Here is a 15,330-nt window from a genome sequence, read left to right as displayed (position 1 = left end):
GCGCGGACTGCGTTGAGAGAAAATTCGTGTTGATGTTGATGTATAAAAATCTTAAGCCCGTGGAAAATAGGCTTGTCCTAACATTCATTAACCCCAACTTGAGTATGTCCCTTTGGGAGTAATGCTTCGGGTGAAAAATAATCATAAATGGTAAGTGAGTTTATTGAATACTTATTGATTCACACTACCTTCTTACAACATCATGCGCATCCCTCTCTATAATCTACCTAGAATATCTAATTTCTACATTGATAAATTACCAAATAGTTGTTTGCAATGCGCATCAAGAAGCTAGAGCACCATCATCTATTCGGCTAATAACCTTTCCACTCCTACAGAAAATGAAGAGAACGAAGGAAGCTATAATACCCGCAATCATAGTATCTTCTCCAAAATCTGTTCGCGAGTGAAATTTGTGTTCAAATATCTCGAAACATAATCATCACGATTAACTGTGTCTAATTAGTATCTTTGATTACACAAGAGAAAATGTATTAGAAAGAAATTCAACTCACTGTATCCACCACATATACGTCTTTTACCCGTAAATTCTGACCTTCCATGAAGAACTCTCCAATTGTCGAAAACTGTTGCATGAGTATTAGTCATCGGAAACTTCATCATTTGATACCCACTTGATCTACTGACCCAAAGCCCGCCCAGGTACAAGTTGCGACCAATACTGTAGCTTTGGATCATTAACCCGATCATTATATGCTTTCGCCGCCTCATACCATTCCTGGGAGTATCCAGGATGAATCGTTCCTCTATCTGCCTCATTCCATCTAATCTGCGTTGCCGCACGATTTGTGTTCATGGTGAGAACGGGGTATGGTCTATTTGGCGTGATATTAATACCATCATTACCACTAGCATGCCAAGGAACTGCTATCTTTGATAAAGCATCTTTGTGGCGATTGCGAAGTAAGCGAGCGGCCCAGAAGCCGTCTACGAGGAGAGATTCACCGCCAGTTCCTTCAGTATGAGAAAGGAGATGGAACATCTGGAGGCCAGCGGGATCGGTGAAATAGGTTGTATCGGTGTGAGGGCCGATGGCTTCGCTTGTGTAGGCTGTGTCTTTCATGGTTAGATCGGATGTGAAATCGTAGAATCCACCTAAGTGCGTTAGTATATTTGTGATGATTATTTGTACTACAATGGCCAGGTTTTTACCATAATGTGTTGGCCGGATAAAAGCAATGCGTTCAAGAAGCTCTTGAGTCTTTCCAGGGGATATTGGAACTCCATCTACGAAACAGAAGCCATAGTTGTGCTGAGTAGAATTAGCAACCAATTATGTTTGACCTCAAAGGAAGCTGAAGGTTTACAATCATGCGTGTCCACTTTCCTACGTCAGTCTCGCTTGCCATGACTTCTTCATAGTTGACAGTAGGTGGGGATTTCCCAATAAGCGAATCCCAAAGAACAACTTCATGGCTACTACGAAAGATTTCAGAAAACTGTCGAACATGATGATTGGGATGTACTTACTCTTCATCAATCATTGGAATTTCTACTTCCGCCGAATTATCTCCTGTTCGAGCACCACTGACTATTGAAGCTTTAGGAGACTGGAACTTCTTCGCGTCGCGGTAAACCTCATGTTTGTGGAGCCAGTCCCATGGGTAAATAGTAACATGATCTGACTTAGCATCATTCTCTGCGCTATCCAGCCCTATAGAATATTAGCAATGAGAAGCAATGCAGGGCTAAGTGCATACATGTTACTTCAAGACCCTCCTTCTTAGCTTTGTTGATAGAATCCGGGAGGACTTTGAGTTCAGACTAATGAGTTGTCAGACTATAGTCCATAATGGCCATTGGGGTATTTACCGAGAAAATGTTTACTTCTCGCTGCATAGTATCAGGACGTCTACACTTTGCACAGCGACAATTGTCTCTAGAATATCATCAGAGCGGTTCTCAGGAAGAAAAGACGTTAAACTCTGTAACGAATCCTGTCTTTCCTTACCTTAGCCATCGACGCGGACTATCAATATGTTAGCTCTCAAAACTAGGAAAGAACTGGAATGGGCACACCTACACCGAATCTGGTCCTTCAGCAAAATTGATGGGCAAGAATACTCCATTATCGAGCAAACGAAGATTCTCTCGATAACCTTTTCCTAACTTTGGATGAACAATCTCTTCTCCAAGATCAGCAGCCGAGTTTATCAACTCTTGGTTTGCCTTTTCCTGTGCAGAAAGTTCAGTATTGAGAAGAGGCCGTATGAAGGTTGGAGGCCGAGTTTTCTTTCGCAAAGGTACAGGTGGGCCATGGGAGGCATCGAAAACAAACTGGCCATTGGAACGTTTATATGAAGAGTGCGCATTGTCTTGAACTCCAGGTGTAGTTGAAGTAGTACGTTGGAAACTCAAACCCGTTGTACGCGTGTTGTCTTCATCTTTTGCTGATAAAGTGGGATCGTGACTTATCTTAGGTTCACTACTGTAACAGCGACGAGAAGTCAAACGACTGACTCGCTGGACCCGAATGATAGAGCGATACATATTGGCAAGGTCTTCAGTTGCTTTATATCATGATAGTTCCACGAAATATCGTTATCAAAATGAATTTCTTTGAAGCTCTCATCTTGTCATATACCGTGAATGTGTTCCGGTGCCCACCATTGCCTCGGCTCAGATTGCCGTATGACAGGATCATGATACTTGATAGGGAATGGAATCGACATGTCACACTTGAATATTTATCTCTTGATGGGCAGCAATAAAAGTGCTGTTAAAATTTTCTACATTATTTATTATGCTATTTAACAAATGAATTGTAATCGATTATAATAAGTCTCTGCAATCATTCCGAAAGACCTCAGGATGCACAACGTTCAGCCAGCCAATCAACGGAATAAAGTATTTCCGTTACCCCTGCACCAAGCTCCCACCTCACAAATACTAGACATGAACCTCTTTCTTATCAATAACCTCACAATTCAATCATGCGCCATAACCACTTTCACTAATCCTCACCAAATCTCGCCATGTCTGCCGAAGACGCCCGCTATCGTACTTCCACTCAGTATCGTCACTGGTCATACACACCGTCCGCACTCCGTTCCTTGCGCGAAAGCACAAATGCCCTAGCCACAACCCAAGTTCGAGATGCCGTTCGACGCGCCAGAGAAGCTCGTGCTGCATCCTCAAATGATAATAGTGAAGCAGAGAATAGCAGGTCTGCTAGTACTGCTGCACCGGATGGAGATGTGGATTGTTTGACGGTGGATGAGGAATTGAAGTTATTGGATTATTATTGTAGACAAACGCTTCAGTTGGGGGATCATTTGGGTGTGCCGATTGAGGTCAAGGTATGTTTTTTCTCATGCGGAGATTTTCTAGTTCTGTTAGACCGGCCAATTTTTTATACGGAATAGGAGTAATGTCTGCTGAACCGCAGTATGCGCAACTTGTCTTTCCTCAAAACATATCCTAACATCTCTTTTCACCATAGGCCACAGCAATCCAATATATCCGGCGCTTCTACATAAGCCACAGCCTAATGACCTACACTCCCACGACCATCCTCAAAACCGCCCTGTTCTTTGCCACCAAAACCGAAAACCACTATTTCCGCATCACCCGATTCGCAAGCGACATAGGCAAAACCACCACCGAAGAGATTCTCTCCTCCGAATTCCTCCTAACCCAGGGCCTCCGCTTCCAATTCGACATCCGGCACCCTTACCGCGGTCTCGAAGGAGCCATCATGGAGCTCCTCGCCATCTCCACCCACAAAATATCCATCCCCGCAGAACTGGAATCCCAACGCCCTGAAAATATGCACAATTTAATACTGGAAAGCCACGGACACGCGCGCCATTATCTGAAAACAAGCGCGCTGTTATGCGATTCTTATTTCCACTACACGCCCTCACAAATAATGTTCGCAGCCCTCTATCTCGCTTCCGCCCCTTTAACTACTTTCTACCTCGCTTTAAAATCCTACAATCCCTCGAATCCAGACACCAATACCGCAACACCAACCTACCAAAAACTCCTCACCCTAATTAAAAACCTCGCTCAGACTCTCTCCTCGATCCCCGAAGAACAAACTCCCGAACAAAGACAAGAAATTCAAGCTCTTGTCAAGAAATTAAAGAAATGCAGAAACCCCGAAAAAGCAGATCTAGTAGGACTACAAAAAATGAAGAGGGAAGGAGCAGAAGGCAAAGATCGAGAAGATGAAGAGAAGATTATTAAGAAGAGAAAGATGGAGCGGGAGCAGAGGTTAAAAGAAGAGCAAGATTTATTCGGCGGGAGCCTGAAATGATCATTTGGAATGCGGAATACTATAATAGGTTGGGTGTAAATAAAATTCTAGCGGGATTGGCGTTATCCGAGCTGGTTACAACGGAAGGGGTTGGTGCATCTGGAAGAGGGGCGTTCATTGGAAGATTTAGTGCTACATGGTATCATCTCTGTCCATAGGGTCATATTTAGGATGATGTGTGCTAGGATCTCGTTCAAAGAACAACATTATGATAATATTGAAAAGGAAATTTTCATTCATTCATTCGTTTTGTTAAAAGTATCTTCTCTAGCTATTGATTTCCACCCTTGGGTACTTTTGTGCTCGTGCATGTCCATTCCGTCCGCTATGATAAAAGCAGTTCACATCCGATATTGTGTTCGTAAATAATAAGTAAGTGATATCCCATTTTCCATTCATCTCCATTCATCTCCATCAAAAAAAACAAAAGAAAAACAAAAAAAAACAAGGAAAAATAATAACGATACTGCGCAAGATAGATAAATAATAAGCAAAAGATGTGGCGGCGCTTGCTTGCATTGGAATGTCCATAGGATGAAGATACCAGCTCGCACGAGTAACCTCCAACCATCAGATTTCCTCCGCAGTAGGAAACAACCCCATCATTCCTTTCGATCCTCGCACTCATTCCGGTGATTTGATTCATCCCAAACTCTAGTTCTAATCCTCAATGATAACCACTGGCGCTTCAGCCCATGGCAACTCATGTTCATGGACCTTGGTGCAAGTGAGATATTCGATTTCACCAGCATTTCCGCCGGTATCACCCATCAATTCATTGACCAACATACACTTGACTTTCTCCGAGGCATATTTCTTTAGAACATTCATCTGCAACTCAACCTGGTCTTTCTCCCAATGTCCCCACTCTCTGGTCTCCGAGCCGGCTCTGAATGGTTCAACCATTGCCATAACGTCGTCGATATGTAAGTACGCATCACCACCTTGAGCAATAAGCATATACATGTGCTTCTCCACGCTCCGATCTTCATGACATCGAACCATCTTGCATTGGCGTAACTGTTGAGAGAACCAATCATGCCAGATCTGGACAATGATCCACATGTCAAAGGTCGACCTATTCAAATTATTGATGCTAACTCTCACATTTTCCTTCACGAGACAGCTCTGGAAAAGTGCATCATTGACCTTAAATCTCATGTCTTGGAGATCGTCGAATTTTTTTTGAATGACCTTGCCAAGTTCGAAACCCATTCGATTCTGCTTTGTAAGCCATGGCCAGGAGGGGTATTGTCCTACGATATGGACGAGAGCTTCCTTGAAGATGGGGGCGCATTGGAGCTTGTTTGCCAAAATCAGGAAATGAGGAGGGTTGCGACGAATTGATGCGTATAGGCTACGTCCTAGGGAAAGGAGAGATGACACTATGTAAGGTCTAACAACCTTCGTTGAGCCATAGAGATAGGCGATTTTGGTCAACAACAAGGATTGTGATGCCGCAGTTGCAGCATTTGTTGCAGAAATCGTGGGAGCACAACCGAAGTAGCACAGAAAAAGGGAATGATAAGCATCAAGGATTGTTTGCTCAATCTTTGGGACGGCTAGCTTTTGGCAAGTTCCATTGTTGATTGGCTTCTCTGTGGTGGGAATGACTGTCTGGTCAACAACGTGATTGCTAGAAGGTTCTTCAACAGTTGTTTCAACCTTGGATTGCTGCTTCAAAGGCGAGGTTGCAACATGTTGTGCCTCCTCGGGGTTTGTTTCCGGTTCCATTGGATTTTCCTTTGAGATGGCATCCTGGAGTTGTTCTTCAGGAGAAACTTGGCGACTTGATGGCATCTCATTTGGCTGCAGTACTGGGCGACATTGCTCATCAATCTTGCCTTCCGCATTTGAAAGATGTTCAAGTTGTCTTTCTGGCGACTTGTGTTCTAGGAGGCTGTGCGAGAAAGTCTGCTCCTCGGATCCAATCTCTGCTTTGATATTCGGGCCAGCTGTTAAATCTCCTTGATCTGCAAGAGGAGCCTGAGCTTCTGTGCAAGACTGTGGACTCTGAAAAATTGTTTGATCTGTTTCTGATCCACTTTCCGCCTTGATGGGACTTGTAGGTGGTGTAGCTACTTGCTCTGCCACATCTTTCTGGGCTGGCAGATTAACCTCGGCACTATCCAGATGAGTAGTGGTATCTTCTTCCAATTTGATGCCATTTTTCTCTCCTTGAACCTCACCGATAGGTTCTTGAGTAGATGGAAGTGTACTTGACAATAAAAGAAAATCGGAGATATCAAAATCAATAGATACATCAGGGTCGACCATTGTATTTGTCATTTCAATCTCGTCACACGAGCCATCGTATTGAGGCAAAAATACAGATGATCGACGCGAGTTGGATAAGCCATAGATAGAGAAGGAATAGCCGTCGTAGTCATTTCTGCAACCGGGAATAGCTTCATTAATGACAGCTTGGGGTTGCTGCTTGTACATTGTGAGTCCCTATAGATATTAGCTACATGTGTTCAGGTTCAGCGTAGAGGTACATGAATCTCAGATAGTGAGAAAAATGACTTACCACCCGCTTCAACGTGTGATAACCACGATGATCATCAAAAGTAAGTTCAAATCTATACTTGATTCCGGTGTCTTCAGTAATTTTAGCTGCTATCATCTCATCCACCTCATTGACCAAGTTTTCCTGCAACTCCGCACCGAACCACGAAGAGGCACGTTTTAGTATATATGAGTGCATCCTGAATGAATATTTGGGATTTTTTTCAATGAGCACGATGTAAACGTCCGCATCGTGGTCTGCGAATGGTTTGAAAAGCTTTCTTAGTGGTAAATTTGCACAAGGAACGACTTCTGGGTGGGAATTGTCTTCTGATTCTGATCCGAGGTCAACCACGTTTTCCTCTTGCTTAGCAGCAGAAATTCTCGATCTTGAGCCGCGAGGGTCTATTCTGAGGTTAGCGATTGGATCCGGAGCGCATAGCAACTGGTTATCCATTAATTTGGGGCATACCTGGACGAGGTTTTTTGGATGGTTGGAATTGCTCATCATCAGAATCAATCTCGACTAGTTTGTTCTTCTTTGATCTCTTTCTGCCATTTGTGACAGGTTGAGCTTTGAAAGCATGATTGCCTGGATCATCAACCTGCATGACCTCCTCACCGCGCTGATATTGCCTACGAGAAGCCTTTGGAGGCATGATTGTAGAATTCGAGTAAAGTTATCAATAAGTAGAAGGTTGTAAATAATAAAGGAAGCTAGATGGAAAAGCAAAAGATAAAATGCATAGAAAGAATTGAGAGAAGTCGAGAAAGATCGACGGAGGTATGGGAGGTGGAGGTTGTAGTTGAGAAGGTTGAAAGAGGGTGGAAGTGGGAAAGTAATAGATTGAAAAGTCTTCCGTTTTCACGCTAACAATAGTGAATAGAGATGGCACAAAAGATGAGGGGTATCCGATTATGGAAATTAAGTGAAAGTGAGATATATCGAAGTATGTATTGACGAGATCGGCAGCGAGGTTCGAAAATTAGCAACAACTGAGATTGTGGACTCAAGTATGCATCTATCAGAACCTTTCGAGGGAGTGTTTGATGTTGCGCGCTCGAATTGATAGCAATTCTTTATTAGCCAAGTTACTGAAGAATAGACAGGAAATGATAATGGAGATTATGGGTTTGTAAGTTGTGAGTTCAAATGTGAATTGGCCAAGATTTTGTGGTTCGATATGTTGACGAAGAGGAGTCTTCAGCTGAACTTACACCAAGTGAATATTGTGAAAACTTGATTCAATCGTAAAATCCGATAAAAATATAGTTGACGTGGATATAACTAACGAAGATAAAAGTCGTGGAAATGGGAATCACTTGGCCTTGATGTATTTTCACTGTGCTGTATACTCAAAAGATATCCTCGAATTCCCTCAGGACTATCAGATTACTCTGCTCCTTCAGTAGTAGAGGCTAGGTACTTAGCAATCTGGAAGCCGTTTGGGTCTTTGATCTGACAAAACTGAGGAAGACCATCAAACTTTCAGATAGGGTACTAAAGGGTATGCAACTTTACACAAAAATCAAGAATTGTATGTTGTGACTAATCATAGAATATCGAAAGATTCGTGTGAGACATCAGATGACGGTCAAAACTCGAATAGATGAAATGTGCAATGAGAACTCATTTTGCTTTGCGAGGCTCAGTCTCAATAAGATACAAAAGGGAAAGAACCCATGCATGGAACTTGGACTAAGGAGGTGTACTAGGACTGCACTTTCCTTTCTGAGAGCATAGACGCTTATCGCATTTGTAATATACACACCGACACTGATTCATAGTACTTTGATTAAGAGACCGCCTACTATTTACTACTACCTATGTATTCATCAGAGATTTGGCTGTTGTTGATATAAAGATTGAGTCTACCTTACAAGATAACAACACGAAGATTAAGCGGGAGGGGTATAAACTGATTTTCAAATATTCGACCCTGACTGGAGTTGAGATGTAAAAAGAAGCAACACAAAGCACATCCCACCGCTATCCATAATCCCAATCCTCAAACACCACTCCTCTCCTTCGCCTTAACCCCCAACAACCTCTCCGCATTCTCAAACGCAAACCCCCTCATCTCCACCGAATCTTCCTCCCCAAAGATTCCACTCCTCACCACCCTCTCGACAAACTCCCTCCCCGTCCCATTTTCCGAAAATGGATAATCAACACTAAAAAGAATCTTATCCTTCCCCTTCGTTTGCACCAAACACGCCAACGGCGCCAACGAAAACATCCCACTAGTAGTGACCCACAGATTTTCCTCCCATACCTCTTCTAATCCTCTCTCCCTTCCCCATCTCCCCGATACCCTGACTATCCTCTCCAAATTAAACGGCAAAAGCTCCCCCATATGTCCCAACACTATTTTCAACTTCGGAAATCGATCGAACAGTCCCGCAGCATAGAGACGCAAAAAATGAAGCCCAGTGTCGAAATGCCAGCCTAATCCCCAATTACTAAGCGCCATTGCTATTCCCTTTGGATAATTGCCCCGATATTTACTCATATCCTTTTCAGCTGTGAAATTGGGATGAATATAGATAGGTACATCCAAAGCACTAGCTTTTTCGAAAACACTCCAAAATTTCTCATCATCGTAGAATTCGCCATCAAGATGATTATCAATCAACGCACCCACAAAGCCGAGTTCATTAATACAGCGATCTAACTCTTGAGCTGCTTCTAAAGGCGATCCCATAGGCAAAGTTGCGAAGCCTTTTAGACGGGAAGGATTCTTGGAGATAGCAGCTGCAAGTTCATCGTTGATTTCTTGACACAATTTGAGAGGAGCGTGATCCATAGGACCATGAGAAAGAATTTGTAGAGAGATTTTTCCATCATCCATATCCTTTATACGTTCATTGTCAAGAGATCTTAGTTTCCTGGAGATTTGAACTGGAAACCCTGCAAATGGGTCAGGGGCCCCGCTTGCTTGTTGGGCGGCAAGCACTGCCGAGGAAAGAAAGTGTTCCTCGAGGGTGATCAGAGGTAACATTTTGAGGGATCTTTGAATATTTGGTCTAATTCTTGGAATTAATTGAAGCATTATTTCTTATACTGGTTTGTGAGACATGTCCATCGAACATATATAGGAAAGGGAGTGAGACGAAGTACATTTAGCTTCGGATTTATTTTTGTACTGAATTTATCTCCGGTTCGCGAACGGATATACATACAACCTACTCCGTAGGCAATTGGAAACAGCACATCCGTAGATTTTTCCACTTTTGAATACCACGATATATTACTAGGGGTATAATCTAGGTACTGATAGAGAAGAAATACAGAAGTTTACGGAATGTTTTATCGCTGCTTCATCCATGGGAAAGTTGTAAATAGACCACCTATAGCACAACTGTTTTTCCACTCTTAGCACTTTCCCTTGCTGCCTCAATAATCCTCAAAACATCTCTAGCTTCGCTTGCTTTCACTGGAACAGCATCTTCGCTGCCACTAGTTATGGCATCAGCAAAAACTTGATAGAGAGCAGCATAAGTTTGAGGAGTCACGTTCTGGTAAGTGCTGCCCTTAGGTTTTCCATCCTCGAACACCACTAATCTTCCAGATCTATCCTCAGATTCGATACCGAAGTCGGCATCACCCGGCTTGAGACCGGCCTTCAATTGGTCTTCTTGAATATCAAGGTGGTGTTTCTTAAAGCTACCTTGTGATCCTCGAACCCAGTATCGTAATTGCTCTTCTTCCACGCACAGAACCTATGAATTGATTGTTAGCGATGTTCATTATAGGAGAAGCAAGATGTGACTAAAAGCAGTATTTGATTCTTACCCCAGCCTTTGCGGTTACTAATGGCCCTTCCTCGCCATAATTCAGCATTACCGTAATACTGTCCGGTTCTGCGGAACCATCAGCTCTTTGATTCGTAAAGATTGCCGTTACTGTCTTCGGTTGGCCAAATAAGCAAAAGGCTTGATCAATCAAATGCGTTCCTAGATCATATATAACACCGCCAGCATCCTCCATGGTCAATGTGCCCTTCCAAGTTGTGGGTTTCTCGCCCTTAAATCTGTCAAAGTGTGTCTCAAATTCGACCACTCTTCCCAATACACCATCTGCCATCAATTTTTTGACTGTCAAGAAATCAGAGTCCCATCTTCTATTCTGGTATACGCAAATGAACTTTCCGGTTTCTTTGGATATAGAAATAAGCTCTGAAGCTTCCGCGGATGTAGGAACGAATGGTTTCTCTACCATAACATGTTTCCCAGCTTGTAACGCGGCTTTTGTGAAAGAGAAATGTGTCTCGGGAGTTGTGGATATGACAATGATATCAATATCTGAATCTGCAAACATAGCATCCGCGGAGTTGTAGATTTTGGCTTCTGGATGATCTTGGGCGGCATTGTCATTTGGTTTAGGTGTTCGTTGAACAATTGAGTGGAGAGTGAAGGATGGTGTAACAAGAATGAGCGGAATATGGAAGACTTTGGCTGACATGCTACAAGCTTCGATTAGTATACATTCGACAGCTTTCGAGGAATTGAACAAACCCATAGCCAATTACTCCAACATTGTAATTCTTATCTGCCATTTTGATTAAGATGAAGTATTAAAAATAGAAAGTTACAACAAAGAACAGAGCCCCTCGATGATGCGATATAAAAGATTCAAAATGTAGGATATTCAACCCCTCTTTATAACTTGTTGCCCCTCATCCCGTCGTGATGATTTCTCATTCATCCTGCGGAGGTGGAGAGCCAAGGGGAGCTCTCAAAAAAGAAACACCGAAGTCACCCCGGTCGGACTTTCCTAAATTGATTCGCCGACATGTAATGATTGGTTCGTTTCGTTTCAATGTTTTTCTAGACAGGAAGAGGAACCACGATCTAGTATTCGTATAGGAAGTGGCTCTTTATGAGGGAGGTATGGTAGTTCTTTATGATCCTGTTGTATCAATGGGATCATCGAAGGAATCAAGAGGAAGGACCCAAAACCCTCACCAAATTCGGCAATCACAGTATCATGATGCCAACCTGTAACAACTGGTATGTGAGCCACCGGAGGCATCCCTATAATTCGTGTGTATCATTCGTCTTCCTACCCCAGAATTCAATTTCCGGTGACAATGTATCTTACTCAAAGTTGAGTCCGAAGTCATAACTGTTTGTCAGTCAATCAAGACAATCGTGTTTAGAATATGACTTCAAAATCGGAAATGTTGGAATTCATGAAAGCCCTTGCAAGCTCATAAACTTCAACACATTATCTCCCACCTAAGTAATATCGCACTCGTCTTGTCAAGAATTTAGAATCGATTCTGGAAGAATATGATTGAACTTTCAGAGTCGATCATTGGGCAGATCCTGATCTTGAGTTCCAAGCAAAGGAGCATGTAAGGCTTCCGTACAAAATCTTTGTTGGTTCAGGTAAAGAATAGAATTTGAGGACGTATTGGAAGCTTTCTAATGTCTGTGTACGCGCTGTTATGGTACAGATCGATGTTACAATTTTAAACAAGAGATGAACACTCGAACAGGTGATGAAGGCCTGGATCTCATAGAGTGAAGTACGTTTATTCATGTTAGCAAGTTTCTTAATCGTCTATTCTTGTATGCTGGGTCGATTCATTCTAAAAGACTTGTCGTGCCCTACCGATGGAATCGAAAATCATGACAACCATAGACTATGAGATTTAGCTTTTGATACCGTTTACACATAGGGCAACTTGTGAGCTAGAGACATTATCGAGGGTACTTTGGAGGTGCGGAAAAGCACAAGAGAAAAGACGAGCAGCATATGAACGACAGTATTGCAGTATTCGATATTGAGTTGATTTAGTCTGAAAATTGTGTCTCCTCCAGAGGTGCAGAGCCCCAGCTTCCTCTATCATCACTTGCAACACGTGGGGCGGTCCGAAATTTCTCCCTCTTGGATTTCTTTTCTCTCCTAACTCTCCACACGGGAATATTATCTATTCCTTCATCTTTTTTTGCCGAGTATGTGTGAGCAGGAGCCTCCTCCACCTATCAGAATATTTTGTTATTACAGCTGAAAGTTGAGGGATATATACTAGATCAACTCACTACAATGTTTGTTTCTCCTTGATCAGCTGCCTCAAATCCGGCGTCGGCCTTCACAATTGAAACATTCGAGATGTATAATCCAGCTACAGAGGGCGCATGAGACTTTGGTATCTGTAATACGGGGGTCGGAGAGCCCCCAAGAGCAACTTCTAATATATTATCGGATCAGATCAATTCTGGCACATATCAAATATTACGTACCCGAAGCATAGCGACTCGCATGCCATTTGCAGATCTTTAGGTCTTCCTCTAGAATATGTATCTTCTTTTCCAGCCGCTCTCTTTGGGTTTGGTTTTCCTGTGACTCGGCAGCAATTTGGGAAACGAGTTCACTGGTCATCTGTGCTACTGCAAGTGGACTGAAGATATCCGCAAGGCTGTCCACGATGGATGCTTCTATAATCTGGACAGATACATTGTCCACGAAAGTCTTCACTGCCACCTGAAGAAATTTTTTAGTCAAGTACCACAAGTTTTCTATCAATATCTTACCTTGTAAAAGGCTTCCAAATGATCAAGGAGTTCGATGCTAGCACGCGTATCCATGTCTGGTATTGATCCCGACACCATAGAGCATATGGTCGAGAGATCCTTCGGTCCAGTACGAGTCTGAGCGTAGTCGTCCAAAGGAAACACTTTCTCCAAGGCTTCCAAGAGCCTTTTTTGGTCACGAGCATCAGAAATTTCCTGGACGGTTTCTGTGAAGTAATGATTATATGTAATGGCATGTCTATGCCGATCATGGAACAACCTGTCCATTTCATTAGTGGCCTTCTTGAGCAGCTTTTCCATTAATGGATCGACGTAAAGCATACGCAACGCCATGTATGCCTCCAAATCCATAAGAGAAGACAGTATATCCTCTAAATGACCACGAGCTTTTGTCCAGATATCCTGAAGGTGGATTTTGGAGATGATTTCCCATGGCTTCGATTGCACTCTGAATAGATCTCCAATCAGCATCGGGCTGAACGTTCCTGGCAATTCTCTTCCTCTCGAAGAGATTAGCATGTCCCGAACCCATGAGATAGCCTCATCACTTTTCCCTTCCAGTCCATTACCCCGGAGATTGATATGTTGGCCGTTTAGCCGCACAATTTCGGCAAATGCGAGGTTCAGATTTTGAACAACAGCTCGGAATCTGCGAGTCTTGAACCCTTCACTAGCAATATCTCCAAAAAAATTGTCCTCGTATATACCGTCACACGAGGCTCTGCAGATATTTGTAAATTGCTGGCTATACTTCAGAAGATATAAACGTTGTTGTTCAGCGTTTCCGCGGCGATCCCCGAGCTTTGTAAGAGCTTGCTGTGACTCGTGCAAGATGTTTTGAATTTCGCGAATAAGAGCTGGTAGCCCTGACTTGATATGATCCAAGAGAACTCTGCTTAGACGCCCTCGTAACTGTGCAACTCCTAAAATCCCTCGAGGCAAGGTCTTCCAAATTCCTTGAGAGAAAAACTCTTCTTCTATTCTATCTCTCTCCACAGAAGTGACATGTTTCGTGTTGAAATCGCGGTTCCTCAGTACGTGCCAACCAAGTCTGAGTTGCGTTACTTCATTTAAAGCTAGCTTAACGAAGTCTTTCTCACTCTCGGAGTCCTCGAATAGAGTGTCAGGCTTCGTGATTAAGCCAATTGTGCGCCTGCCGTGTGGATCCACTGCTTTGACTTGCTTTAGTACTGCTTGAAGAGCCCGATCGTTCAGCGCAGAGACAACTGCCAATATGATTGTTCTTGGACGGCGCATATATGAGTAAACGAGTTCAGATACCACTTCCTCCACATTTTCGTCATTCTCATCATCATTTTTGGCGTGAATCAAGCCAGGTAAGTCAACGACTGTTAGGTGAGGTCTTGTTGGGCCGGAGATCTCGATGCGAAGGATGTATGAAGAGAACCCGCTTCCAGGCTTGTCAAGACCGAGAGTAATCTTGGCATATTCTATCAATTCCGGTAACTTGTCGAAAGATTGAAGCGTGTACTGAAAGCCGGCAAGTCTTTGACTCTCTTTCTGGGACCTCTTTTAGCTGGGAAAAATATTCACAACGACTGACTCCACAGAACTTTTGCGAAGAACAAGCTCAGTAGCAAAGCGAGTACACAAGGTATCTTTGCGTGGAAATGGTATCCCCGAAATGGCTTCTAGGCAGGAGCTCTTTCCACTAGATTGATCTCCACAAACGGCAATCTGTGGCAAGGAGACATGATCACTAATGCCAGAACGACGAAGCGTGTCGATTTCATTGAGTAGGCTCAGTTGTTCTTCTGATCTGAGAGCAGTGAGCTTAGTAGCCTCAAAGGTACCCATTTTTTAAGATGTCGTGCATTGTAAAGCATCAGGAGAAGAAAATGAACAGAAGTTCAATCATCATTATGCGTAACCAACGCATCATGCATTCAGATGCCGCCAGAGCTTCAAAACTCTTTGATTGGATATGGTAAAATCCCTCCCTTTTATTCTGTTTGTTTTCAAATTGGATCGGATAG

The 15,330-nt window shown here is 43.1% G+C and overlaps 6 protein-coding genes across 6 annotated transcripts; 1 reads left to right on the top strand and 5 right to left on the bottom strand.

Moving 5' to 3' along the window:
* Nucleotides 1–375: 375 nt before the first annotated feature.
* On the bottom strand, nucleotides 376–2,511 carry EAF01_007081 (uncharacterized protein; the record flags this gene model as incomplete). The annotated part of the gene is made up of 10 exons (XM_038915335.1): nucleotides 376–452; nucleotides 516–587; nucleotides 649–1,116; nucleotides 1,174–1,273; nucleotides 1,329–1,440; nucleotides 1,492–1,675; nucleotides 1,722–1,785; nucleotides 1,834–1,900; nucleotides 1,973–1,990; nucleotides 2,045–2,511. 10 exons carry the CDS (start codon nucleotides 2,509–2,511, stop codon nucleotides 376–378), a joined length of 1,629 nt encoding a protein of 542 aa, XP_038768973.1.
* A 296-nt stretch (nucleotides 2,512–2,807) lies between these two features.
* Nucleotides 2,808–4,535, top strand: EAF01_007080 (uncharacterized protein). The gene is made up of 2 exons (XM_038915334.1): nucleotides 2,808–3,320; nucleotides 3,464–4,535. The coding sequence occupies exons 1-2, from the start codon at nucleotides 2,997–2,999 to the stop codon at nucleotides 4,280–4,282; spliced, it is 1,143 nt and encodes a 380-aa protein (XP_038768972.1). The 5' UTR covers nucleotides 2,808–2,996; the 3' UTR covers nucleotides 4,283–4,535.
* A 407-nt stretch (nucleotides 4,536–4,942) lies between these two features.
* Nucleotides 4,943–7,449, bottom strand: EAF01_007079 (uncharacterized protein; the record flags this gene model as incomplete). Its single annotated transcript, XM_038915333.1, has 3 exons — nucleotides 4,943–6,736; nucleotides 6,813–7,195; nucleotides 7,263–7,449. The coding sequence occupies 3 exons, from the start codon at nucleotides 7,447–7,449 to the stop codon at nucleotides 4,943–4,945; spliced, it is 2,364 nt and encodes a 787-aa protein (XP_038768971.1).
* Nucleotides 7,450–8,799: 1,350 nt separating this feature from the next.
* On the bottom strand, nucleotides 8,800–9,792 carry EAF01_007078 (uncharacterized protein; the record flags this gene model as incomplete). Its single annotated transcript, XM_038915332.1, has 1 exon — nucleotides 8,800–9,792. The coding sequence occupies one exon, from the start codon at nucleotides 9,790–9,792 to the stop codon at nucleotides 8,800–8,802; it is 993 nt and encodes a 330-aa protein (XP_038768970.1).
* A 349-nt stretch (nucleotides 9,793–10,141) lies between these two features.
* Nucleotides 10,142–11,349, bottom strand: EAF01_007077 (uncharacterized protein; the record flags this gene model as incomplete). Its single annotated transcript, XM_038915331.1, has 3 exons — nucleotides 10,142–10,513; nucleotides 10,587–11,256; nucleotides 11,309–11,349. The coding sequence occupies 3 exons, from the start codon at nucleotides 11,347–11,349 to the stop codon at nucleotides 10,142–10,144; spliced, it is 1,083 nt and encodes a 360-aa protein (XP_038768969.1).
* A 1,243-nt stretch (nucleotides 11,350–12,592) lies between these two features.
* Nucleotides 12,593–15,151, bottom strand: EAF01_007076 (uncharacterized protein; the record flags this gene model as incomplete). The annotated part of the gene is made up of 5 exons (XM_038915330.1): nucleotides 12,593–12,781; nucleotides 12,842–12,990; nucleotides 13,043–13,283; nucleotides 13,334–14,863; nucleotides 14,888–15,151. The coding sequence occupies 5 exons, from the start codon at nucleotides 15,149–15,151 to the stop codon at nucleotides 12,593–12,595; spliced, it is 2,373 nt and encodes a 790-aa protein (XP_038768968.1).
* Between the last annotated feature and the right edge of the window lie 179 nt (nucleotides 15,152–15,330).

This window comes from Botrytis porri (genome assembly GCF_014898465.1).
Source record: "Botrytis porri strain MUCL 3234 chromosome Unknown BPOR_009, whole genome shotgun sequence".
Taxonomy (NCBI): Eukaryota; Fungi; Ascomycota; class Leotiomycetes; order Helotiales; family Sclerotiniaceae; genus Botrytis; species Botrytis porri.
Note: the sequence above shows the minus strand (reverse complement) of the source record. Positions and strands in the feature narration are given on the sequence as shown.